This window comes from Alligator sinensis, unplaced genomic scaffold (assembly GCF_000455745.1).
Source record: "Alligator sinensis unplaced genomic scaffold, ASM45574v1 scaffold444_1, whole genome shotgun sequence".
NCBI lineage: Eukaryota > Metazoa > Chordata > Crocodylia > Alligatoridae > Alligator > Alligator sinensis.
In genome coordinates, this window is record NW_005841886.1 from 1,274,018 (window position 1) to 1,286,428 (window position 12,411).

General features: G+C 44.3%; 1 protein-coding gene across 2 annotated transcripts in view; it reads right to left on the reverse strand.

The window, feature by feature from the left end:
* The window catches only part of MARCH10 (membrane associated ring-CH-type finger 10), a 109,875-nt gene that overhangs the window by 11,101 nt on the left and 86,363 nt on the right, over window positions 1-12,411 (reverse strand). For both annotated transcript variants that reach the window (XR_323136.3, XM_025196921.1), the window contains exon 8: window positions 10,096-10,205. Coding sequence is in view for 1 of the 2 variants with exons in the window: in XM_025196921.1 (XP_025052706.1) it covers window positions 10,096-10,205 (110 nt within the window). In the remaining variant the exon portion in view is untranslated. The remainder of the gene's footprint in view (window positions 1-10,095; window positions 10,206-12,411) is intronic.

The following is a 12,411-nucleotide window of genomic DNA, read 5'->3' on the forward strand; positions in this document are numbered from 1 at the left end:
CTCAGGGACTGTTATCCTTTGGGCCTGGAGGATCGCCCCCTTAAGGTACGACCATCCCTCATGGGCTCCCATCTCCTCTACCTTCTGGGCCCTTAGTGCTTCCCCCACTAGTCTCCTAAGCTCATTGAAGTTGGCCCTTCTGAAGTCAAGGGCTTTAGCCTTGGTGTGAGCCCTAGACGCCCTGCGTTGGATAGTGAAATCCAGCAGGTGATGATCATCTCTAGCCCAGGAGGTCTGCTACTTTCCAGGGGCCCACATGAAGGACATAGCAGAGAGGATACCAAAGATTATCTGGTCCTCCGACCACTATGGTCCTTATCCATGTGGGCACAAATGACATGGTTTGGAGCAACCCCAGCCTGGTCATGAGAGACTTAAGGGCTCTGGGAGCAGGGCTTAGGGGGTTGGGGGCGCAGGTGGTCTTTTCTTCGCCCCTCCCGGTTGTGGGTTATGGTCTGAGGAGGGAGAGACGGGTTGAGGAAGTCAACCAAAGACTGCAGTGCTGGTGTCATTGTGAGGGCTTCAGCTTCCACGATCACAGTCCACTCTTTGGTGAGAGAATGGGTGGTCTGCTAGGGAGAGAGGGCCTCTACCTCACTCTACTGGGGAGGAGGCTCTTCTCAGCCAGACTGGCTGACCTGCTCGACTGGGCTTTAAACTAAGCCTGTTGCGGGATTATCACCACTGCTATCCCACTGGGCAACCCTTGTAAATCTAGCAGGCTAAGGCACTTAAGGGAACCCACCCCTACCCTAGCCCCAGAATGATCTGTGGGAAGGCAAGGGCCCCCAATGGGACACTTGGCTGCCTGTACACCAATTCCAGGAACTTGGGGAATAAACAGGAGGAGCTGGCCCACCTGCTAAACAAGAATGACTATGACCTCATAGGGATAATGGAGACCTGGTGGGACTCCACCTATGACTGGGCCACAGGCATAGATGACTGTATCTTGTACAGGCATGATTATGCAGATAAAAGGGTTGGGGGTGTAGCCCTCTATATCAAGAACAGCTACACGTCCCTCCAAATTGACATTGGCACCCAGGAGGGATGACTGGAGTCTCTCTGGGTCAAAATACATGGGGAACGTGGCTCAGGGGACATCATGGTAGGAGTCTACTACAGACCTCCTAACCAGAAACAAGAGCTGGACCAGGAATTTGCTAGGGACCTGGCTGAGGCTGCATGCTCTCAGTGCATGGTTGTCATGGGAGACTTCAACTACCCAGACATCTCATGGGAAGAGCACTTGGCCAAATCCAATTGGTCACAAAGCTTCCTCACATGCATGGACAAGCTCTACCTGACTCAAGAAGTCTTTGGGCCGATGTGAGGCAAAGCATTGTTGGACCTGGTACTGGCTAAAGGGGATGACATAGTTAGCGACCTAAGAATCTATGGAAAGCTGGGTGATAGTGACCACAAGCTGATCACCTTTACTATCCATTACAAAGCTGGCAAGTCAGTCAGCAATACTGAAGTCCTCAACTTCAGGAAAGCTGCCTTTGATAAGCTCAGGAGGCTCATTGTTGAGGCCCTAAGGGACCACGACTCAACAGGAAGAGGAGTTCAAGAGGAGTGGTTGCTCCTCAAGGGAGCGATCCTGACATCAGAAGGGATGGCCATCCCATCTCGGAGGAAGGGTAGCAAAAGGGTGCAGTAACCCCCTTGGCTCAGCAGGGAACTCAAGGACCTTCTACACCTCAAAAGAGAGACTTATAAAGGATGGATGGTTGGCATTACCACCATGGAGGATTACTCAGCACTGGTCCATACCTGCAGGGAGTGGATCAGGAAACCAAGGCTGAAACCAAGCTCCATCTGGCTTTGCATATCAAGGATAACAAAAAGTCCTTTTTCAGATATGTAGGGAGTTGGAAAAAAAACAAGGGTAACATTGGACCCCTGCTGAAACAAATGGGATAACTGATAACTGACATACAGGAAACTCAAACATACTCACTTAATGGGTACTTTGCAAGGGTCTTTCATCAGTCCGATGTGTCCACCCTGCCTAGCAAGATGCAGGATGGCCAGGGTGAGGGCATATTTATACCCAGCATCGGTGTTGATCTAGTAAAGGATCACCTTGAGAGGCTGGACACCTTCAAGTCAGCTGGTCCTGACAGATTACACCCTAGAGTACTCAAGGAGCTGGCAGGCATCATAACTCAGCCATTGGCAAAAATATTTGAAAATTCATGGCACTCAGGTGAAGTACCTGAAGACTGGAAGAAGAAGGGTACCCATCTCCAAGAAAGGATAGAAAGTAGATCCCGGATATTACAGGTCAATCAGCTTGACTTCAAACACTGGTAAGATTCTTAAGAAAATTTATCAAGGAGACCCTTCTGGATAAGTTGGCTGAGGGCAACATCTTGAGGGATAGCTAGCATGGGTTTATTGCGGGTAGGTCTTGCCTGACCAATCTCATTTCCTTCTATGACCAGGTGACATATAACCTGGACAAGGGAGAAGAGATTGATGTCATATACCTGGACTTTAAAAAAGCCTTTGATCTGGTGTCCCATGACCTCCTCATGGAAAAATTGGCCAACTGTGGCCTCAGCTACACCAGTCTGATAGCTGGGAAATTGGCTCCAAGATTGGACCCAGAGAGTTGTGGTCAATGGCAATGAGTCATTATGCTGCTTCATAACCAGTGGCACCCCCCAAGGCTCTGTCCTTGGACCAGTTCTCTTCAACATCTTTATCAACGAGGTGGCCATTGGTGTCAGAAGTGTACTGGCTAAGTTCACCAATGACACTAAACTTTGGGGCATAGCGTCCACACCTAAGGACAGGCTAGTGATCCAGGCTGACTTGGATGAGTTTAGTAAGTGGGCGGGCACAAACCCCATGACATTCAATACTGATAAATGCAAGGTACTCCACCTCGGGGGCAGGGTGGGGGGGAACCCCACAGCACGCTTATAGGCTCGGCAGTGCTACAGTTGCTAGCACCACTGCTGAAAGACTTGGGAGTCATGATTGACCACAAGATGAACATGAGTCACCAATGCGATGTCACAGCTGGTAAAGCAAACAAAACCCTGGCTTGCATCTATAGATGCTTCTCAAGTAAATCTCAGGATGTCATCCTCCCGCTGTATTCGGCCTTGGTGAGGCCACAGCTCGAGTACTGCATCCAGTTCTGGGCTCCACAATTCAAGAAGGATGTGGAGAAGCTTGAGAGAGGCCAGAGGAGAGACACACACATGATCAGAGGGCAAGAGAATAGGCCTTATGAAGAGAGGCTGAGAACCATGGGACTCTTCAGTCTGGAAAAGCACAGGTTCAGGGGGGACCTGGTGGCCACCTATAAGTACACAAGGGGTGTTCATCAGGATCTGGAAGAACATCTGTTCACCAGAGCACCCCAAAGAAAAGCAAGAAACGCTTGGATGCTTATCTTGCTGGGATCCTTTGACCCTAGCTGACTTCCTGCCCCTGGGGCAGGGAGCTGGACTTGATGATCTTTGAGGTCCCTTCCAGCTCTAACGTCTATGAAATTACGTTCTACCATTCCACAATCTCATGATCTGCCTCATTTTTTTTCTCTCTAAATTCTCCCATGCCTTTGTTCCTTTCCCTTTGGTGTCCTTTGGAATACCCAAGATCTTGATTATACCCTCTACCACCCGCAGCCTGAAATTCTGTAAATTCTTCCGGTTCCCCACACCCATCAACCTACTTTTCATCTGGTTTAATTTTTCCCCTGACACTTCACTGTAGTCCTCAGTATGCTTCAATACCAACTCAATTGGTACGTTGTCCTGAGTCACTATTTACATAACATCTGTATATAACATACATTTAACTTCTTGTAGCTTCACGCCGCTTACTAGCTTACCATCATTCTCTGTGCCAATGGCTCCATCACACACACAAAAAGATAGGGGACAGTCATTAAACAGTCACACAATCTTTTGGCCAATACTTTTGCCATCAATTTGTAGTCTACATTTAAAAGGGTTATTGGCCTCCAGTTGCCTAACACATCTTTCTTTCCCTTAGTAAATATAAAAATTAGCCCACCTTCTGCAAAATCCTCCCCTATCTCATCACCCTCCATTATATCCCTGTATGTCTCTATTGTATCTGTCTCCAGCCATTGCCAAAATATTTCATAGAATTCCACTGAAAGTCCATCTCTTCTCAGTACCTTCCCTCTCGTGCAAACTTTTAAGCAGTCCTCCAGCTCTCTCATACTTAACTTCTCCAGTTTTTATTTCTTCATATTCACTATTCCTTCCCTATTCCCTCAAGAAACAACTTCATTTTTCTTCTATCTACTACTCTTCTTTTGTACAGCTCTTTATAAAATTCTGCTGCTGCTTCCAACACCTTTGCATTCTCTTCTATTCTGATTCCTCCTTCAATTCTCACTGCTTTCAGTTCCTTCTTTCTTTTTCTTAATTTCACTGAAAAATACTTACATCATCCTTCCCCTTTCTCCACCCAAGGCACTCTAGTCAGAAAGATTTTCTTATGTTTTCCTTTCAGACCATTCTGCAGTCCATTGCTTTATGTCTTCTAGTTCTTCTTTCACTTGTACTTCTTTTACTGCCTCCTTTAATAATCCTGCTTCCTTGCTATCAGTTCATTTACCTCTTCCACCCTCTTCTTTGCTTCTCTTTGACCAATATTTCTGAAACATTCTCTTCTTCTTTTCTTGATCATAGTCCACCACTCCCAGACACTTTCATAGTATCTCTCCAGAGTCTTCCATCCTTTACACAGTCCCACATCTTCTTGACAGGTCTTCTCATCTTGTAATAATTGAACATTTAACTTCCACATCCCTTTCCCCCTACCTTCACTTTTTGTCTAAACTCACTTCCATTCTCAGAATCTGGTGATCACTGATGGTCACTTTTAAAATCTCCTTCTTTCCAATCCCTAGCCCATTTGGCATTAATACACAATCAGTTGTTGACACCTGTCTGTCACTCATCTCCATCCTCATAATCACCTTCTCCCCAGCCCATACATCCTTTAAACCTCCTTCTTTTATTATATTAATCAGTAATTTTGATGGGCTGCCTAGCTCTCACTCTCCTCCATCCCCTCTCCTATCCAACTCCTTCTTAATGCAATTGAATCCCTCACCAGAATTTGCTGCCTACCTCTGCCTACATACACCTCTAACTTCTTAAACAAGTAAATCCTTCTTTCACTTGCAGCTGCTGCATATATATTATAAATATTATAATATGATATATTTTATATATATATATTAAAACTCTCTTTTTCTTTTCAAACTTCACCACCACCTGTTGCAGTCTCACTTCCACAATCACTTGCACTTGCCACACTTCCACTTCCTCACTTGTGAGCAATATCATGACTCCAGCCACTTTGTTTACATCTGATCCTGCCCACCACAATTGTCCCCATCCCCATTTCTTTACAAAACACTTGTAATCCCTCTCCCCTGGGATTCCATACTCCTGTAAACATGTTCACTTTAACCCCACTCAACAGTGGCATAATCTTATCCGACCTCTTCCTCGATAACACACTTCTGACATTTATAGATGCAATACACAAAGTCATGCTTGTCCATTTAAATTACACATCTCTACCACTTTACAAGTCTTCTGTGCTGCTGCTTGACTCAGCTGGCTCTAATCCTCCCCCTCTTCACATCCCCATAGTCTTTGCCAATTGTTTTACTGCTTTGATATTCAAGAAAGCCTCCCCTTTTCTTTTCCCCCACCTTTCTGCTTCCCCTCTTCCCCTCTCCTCTCTCCATTAGTCCCTGACCATATTAGCTCCAATGAACTTTTTGTCAACCTGTCTCCCTTGCCCACTCTCTCTATCTGCAGACTTTTTTCTAAGTTTCATAGCATGTGATTTCGTTCTTTTCCCAATTTGGCTCCTTTCTTTCTCCTGCTCTAACCTCATTCCTCCATCTTCTTCCTGTACCATTCTCTCCTCTTTCTTTTCTTTCTCCTCTGTCTCAAAGTCACTTGTTCCACTTATCTTTCCTTCTTTCCCCTCCTCTTTTGCTAGCTGAGCTGCTTCAGCTACTGAAATTTCACTCTTTTCCTCCCTGGCTTTTCCTTCTTGTAACATCTCTTCCACTGTCATGCATTCTGATTCAACATCTTCCCCACGTTCCCATCGCCACTGTAGCTGTCCCTTTTCCCTGCAAATAACACACTTCAGTACTTCTTAGCACTCCACTATCCTGTGCTCTTTCCTTTCATTTCTGTAGCACACTGTATACCAGCAGTATGCAGCCAGGTGTCATTCCTGCCCACACTTGCTACAGAGTTTAGACTGTCCAAAGTACATTGTAAACCATCGATACAGCCCTACTTGGATTACTGGCAGTAAGTGCATTATCCTGCCAGGATTCCCCTCATCTGCCCTCACTACCACTCGGGCTCTCCATAATCCTTTCCATTTCCATATTTATTGCCAGGGATCCTGGTTTTCTCTGTTTAAAAATTGCAACTTCTCTGACAAAAATCCTAAATTCTCTGATTAAACCCCCCCAAAATCTGTGTTTTTCCATAATTAAAATGAAACACCACTACATCAGTAGCTATCATTTTAACACAATGTTGTATTGATGTATTTACAATTTGAAAACAATTTGGAAGCCCACCAGTACCTCAATCATTTATAATAATGATTATTCCATTCCTTGTTCATCAGGACAAGGTGTTAAAGACATTTTGCCTAGCCTTTGATTAAGAAATGTTTTGTTGCATTTCATTTATCACAACTAAATTCCAACTGCCAATGGTGAAAAGAATAATAGAAATTAATAATTGTTTCTTCTCCAAGTACATTGCATAATATTCCTGGCTCAGAATGGCTACCATCTTTCCAAATTGATGGTGACTTTACTCCACTGTTGAAGCAGAGAAAAAAAAGAGTGATACATAAAAAGAGAAATATGAACTTAATTTTTGGAGAATATGTATGACCTTGAGGTTGCTAATTATGCTATCTGGAACCATCAATAGTGTTTTTATTTCAAACACTGAATTTTAGAAATAATGTATTCATTCATAGGCAGGGCTTGAATCTTAGCATAGGACCAGGACACAGATACTCCTAAATTCCTGTCCATCTCTTCAAATATGGAAGTCTCTTGTTTCAGCTTTTTAAAGTGTGGCATCTGTCAGTACTACTAGTGTAACAAACCTAAGTGATTTATTGGTTTGAAAATTAAATCCTTCCCTGCACTAACATCATTCCTCTGCAGTGTGTTTCTGAAATCTCATATCATTCTTCTGCATGATTTACTTTTCACTGGGTTTTATGGCTCTTTCTGGAATTTTTTACTCCCTACAGGCAGCCAGCTTTATTCCTAGACTCCTGCTTTATTCCAAGCCATGATGTCTTCCTTTAGGCTTTCAAATGGTGTCCGACAACCTCATTCTAAATAAACCTTTATGTTCATATACATTTTACAGCACAATGGCAAATCAATCATCTAGAAAATAGCTTGGTAACACTTCTGTCAAAGCATTCTGGGAAATCATTTATTTTTTTATGGCTGACTATGGCCTAGAGACATGCAGATGGAGAAATATATAAATTACTGCAAATAATTTGAAAAAGCCATTTCTACCAGATTGTGCATCATCTGCTAGTCAGTGGGAAAGACTTTAGCACACCAAATTATTTATTTAGATTTGTACAAATGCCAAAAAGGGCATTTATCCAGATGTTTTTGGTACTTGTAGCATAACTAGAAATACATCACAAATATTGTCTTAAAAACATAGCTGTATAATTCGATATAAACCACCACCAAGAAGTAAGATGATCTAACAAGCTTAATTACCCCACCTGTCTCAATTATTCACCCTTATGATTCTTCTGATTTTGAAATGCCTGTGAAAAAGGATCCATTTCGTAGCTTGTTCTTAAGTGTTAAATGGAGAAGCATAATCTAACTATATCCAAAATAGGCATACTTTGAAGCTCAAGAAAAAGTATACATGTGCGGACATGTGTATATGTGTTATTACATCATTTTAGTCCTTATGTCAGGATGTACAGGTCATATTATTTGACTTCCAAGAAGTAAAGTGGTATCTCACTACCCAGAACTCACCCAGAACTTGGGACTGAAGGTATAATCTGGCACTCAGAGGGAAAGGTGAGTACAAAGGTTTAGTCCATAGAGTAATATTCTGTTGCAAATATCTAAAAAGTAATGTTATAACATCTCTTTGATGTTTATACATGTCTTGGTACATTGGAGTCCTGGTACATTATCAAGGCTCTTGGGGCTCATAGAAACATAGACAAGGTGGGCTGGAAAGGGCCTTAGGGCTGTTCAAATTTGCTGATGATACCAAAATTTGGGGTGAGGTGGGCATGCTAGTAGGCAGGGAAAGACTGCAGCAAGACCTGGATAGGTTGCAGGGGTGGGCTAACAAAAACAGGATGCGTTTCAATACGGACAAGTGAAGGGTGCTGCACTTGGGCAGTAGTAACCGGCAACACACTTATAAGATGGGAAACTCCCTTCTTGAGAGCACGGAGGCAGAAAGGGATCTTGGAGTCATCACTGACTCCAAGATTAACATGGGCCGACAATGCGAGGTCACGGTCAGCAGGGCTAACCGGACCCTATTGTGCATTCACAGGTGCATCTCAAGTAGGGCCAAGGAGGTGATTCTCCCCCTCTATGGGACACTGGTCAGGCCACAGCTGGAGTACTGTGTCCAGTTCTGGGCACCCCACTTCAAGAGGGATGTGGACAACATTGAGAGGGTCCAGAGGAGGGCCACCCGCATGATCCGGGGACAACAGGGCACACCCTACAATGAGAGGCTACGCGACCTGAACCTGTTCAGCCTTCACAAGAGAAGGCTGAGGGGGGACCTTGTGACTGTCTATAAACTCACTAGGGGGGACCAGAAGGGTTTGGGGGAGACCTTGTTTCCCCTAGCGCCCCCCAGGATAACAAGGAATAATGGCCACAAGTTGTTGGAGAGTAGGTTTAGATTAGACATCCGTATACCTGGCTGGGGACACTTGAGCCCAGTTTCCTTCCTGCCCAGGCAGGGGGTCGGACTTGAAGATCTACAAGGTCCCTTCCGACCCTACTTCTATGATTCTATGATCCCCACAAGCATGCATATGCATTCTGTGGCACCTTAATGCTGTTTGAGGAACTGCAAACTGCACACAGTGCATGTAGGTATGACTTCCCTCTCCCCAAACACAAACTTCATCCCTCTTTGAGCACTTCCTCTACTCTATTCCCCCTCCTCCTCTCCAGCAGGTGTTGCTTCTGGGTCTAGGAAGAGGGGACCCATCTGTCACTGCTGCTGTCCTTGATTGACCAGGGATGGTGGAAGCACCAGAGCTGCTCCTGCACCAATCCAGCTGGAGGCTGCAGTGAGCAGCTACACAGGGTGCTGGGCTCTAATAGGGACAGTAGCAGTGGTAGGCAGTTCTCCCCTTCCAACACCTGCTCCCAGTCTGTTCCCCTGGGTGTCCCCAAATAGCTGGGAGCAGGCGCTGGATGCAGGGAACCTGAATGCACTGCTGTCATTCCCAGGTCATCCCAGTACCCCTGTAACCACTCCCCACAGCTGAAGCACCTGGGTGGGTCAGGGGAACCTGAGGGAGGGAACACAGAGCAGGAACCTGCTTGCTATCACTAAGCCCAGCACCCTGTGCAGCCACTCCTAGCAGCCCCCAGCTAGATTGGGGCTCAAGCAGCCTGGGGCTTCCCCTGCCCCCAGTCAGCTGGAAACAGCAGCTGTGGCAGATAGGACCCCCCTTTCCTCACTTGTTCCTTGTTTGGTTCTCCCAGGTATTCCCAGCAGCTCAGGGCTCCAGCTGCATCTCAGATTCCACAAGGGGACCCACACATCTCCAGATGCATGGAACTGAAGATGTCAGGAGGTGAGTTGCGCTAGTGAAAGGAAGTGTGACTGTGCCACTACCCCCCCCCCCCCATATTATATCTGCCCCTGCTACACATATCTCCTTTAGCAGTCTAACAGATTTCAGTACATAATAATAGATGACTACACAGAAATACTGCAAGATAACAGTACCAAAATAGGATTACAGGTTCCTATCTGGAAAGACACCATTTCTTACCTGTGACTGTTGGTGATTTCTATAATAGTCACTCACATTAAAATCACCCAGCTCAACCACCAGGCTCTGCTTACACAGCTCACAATTTTTTACTGTCTCCAGATCTGCACCTGAAATGAAATAGACAGTATGGGCGTGTCAACACATCACCCTACGTCGCTGAAGTGATGCACTACATCGCTGTATGATGTACTCCAGTGACATAGTGATCACTAGGGCTGCGTGAAGCTTTGGTCCCTGATTTGATTTGGCCTGATTCAGCGGCTGAATCTCCGAATCTGAATTGAATCAGAGGACCCTTTAATCTCTCTGAATTGAAACGGAACCCTCTGAATTGATGCAGAGAGATTCAGAGATTCGGACATAGACACAGCTTTAAATGTTTTTTCTACATACCTCTAGGTACCAGGCGGCCCATGAATGCTGCAATGCTGGGGTGCATGGAGTGTCCCAGAGGAGCATGGGGGGACTTCCCAGTGCACTCGGCAGCAGACCCAAAGTGGACCAGATGCACTGGTCCCTCCACGGCTGATTGCTGAGCCAGGGGGGGCATGGGTGGGGGGCCCAGACAGACCCAGAAATGGACTGGAAGTACTTCCTGTCCACTTCTGTGTTCACCGCCAAGCATGTGGAGGACCCCCCCTCCCCCCCACTGTCCTATGGGATGTTTCATGCACCCCAGCATCACAGCATTTATAAACCATGCTGGTACCTCGAGGTATGTAGAAAAAACTTTTAAAGCTGTGTCTGTGTCTGAATCATTGATTGTCCGAATCAGTATCGAATCTTCAGGTTTAGATTCGGCCAAATCGAATCAGGGACAGTGATCTGAATCAACAAACTGAATCACTGTCCCTGATTTGGTGTGAATCCAAATTGAATAGGGCCCGCTTTTTATACCCCTAGTGATCATGTGAGTCTACAAGTGACCAGCAGCTACTTCGCCCTAGCGGTGCGCTCCCCTGTTTTAGCACACCATTACAACAAAGTAAAGGTTAAAACTAACCATGCACCATGCGCGTGGTGCAGTATGAGTGGTTACTGTGCCATGCTATAGTACTTGCAAAAGGAAGTATTAAAAGCATGGTGCAGTAACAACATCACCATAGGGCAATGTGTAGATGTGCCTTATGTGTAACTTATAAGTCTATATTGTACATAGATAGATGATACTATTAGATAGTCTCTGCATATTATAAATCACTACTATGGAGAAATTTTATATTAAAGCTATTTTCTATACAAGTTTGCTAGCCTTATATCTAAGTTCCACTGAACTCTATTCTAATCATCCCTATTATGTGTACTTAGTAAAAACATCATGTAATACCGTGGAATTTAATAATACTATCTATTAAGTCCCATGTGATGTACAACAATTTACAAGTGTAACTATTCTTGGGTACAAATGCAGGAGACATGAGGTACAGATGTTTAACAATATAGTTTGTTTGACAAAGAATAATTATATTATGATTTCTTACATCATTTTTTTAAAAACAAGTGTATACAGTTAATGTAACTGGCCATTTGGTCCAGATCTTCAAGAGCTGAGTATCCACAATTGTGATCTAATTTTAAAAAAAGCTCATTTACCTTATAGGTACCTAAATAAAGGTCACACCCTCAACATGCTCAGCAAAATTATTCTTCCATGACTCTTATTGATAAGTTTTCAAAATAGTTCAGCATCTGACATAAACTCAGTTTGTTTAGATCTACTGTATGTGAAATTTGACCACTTATCTGAGAAGTGAATTCTTCTGAAAATCTGGCTCTAATTTGTGTGTGTATGTCTTGGAGACCAACTGACTTGACCCACCACTGATTTGATGGAATGATGTGAAAAATACTCCCCTTGCTTGCTTGCTACTTAGGACAGTATGCATTTCATTCAGTAGAAAAATAAACAAGCAACAACTCCATAGACTTGAAAATGATGAATAAGCTCTAGCCCAGTGGGTCTGGTCTCCTTCTCCTGGCTACTTCACTAGAGAGACCTCTAGTTGCTCAGACATTCACTGATTGGAACTCGAAGCTCCTCATTTGAGATGATACAAAGTCACCTTGTTTATAGTTCAAAGACCATTGTTTAAATACAACCACTCCAAAAAATCAGCAGACCACTTATACTTGTGTTTATTTTTAATATTTTGGGCTCCTTTTAACTGAGGTCAAGAAGAATTCTTCCATTGATTTTAGGGGAAGTAAGACTAGACTCTTTGTCTGTTCTTCCTTTGACTACAGAATGATTTCTTTACATTCTTAAGCAGTTTCATTTACTTCACTATGAGATAGTAGTGAAGAAAAACAGAA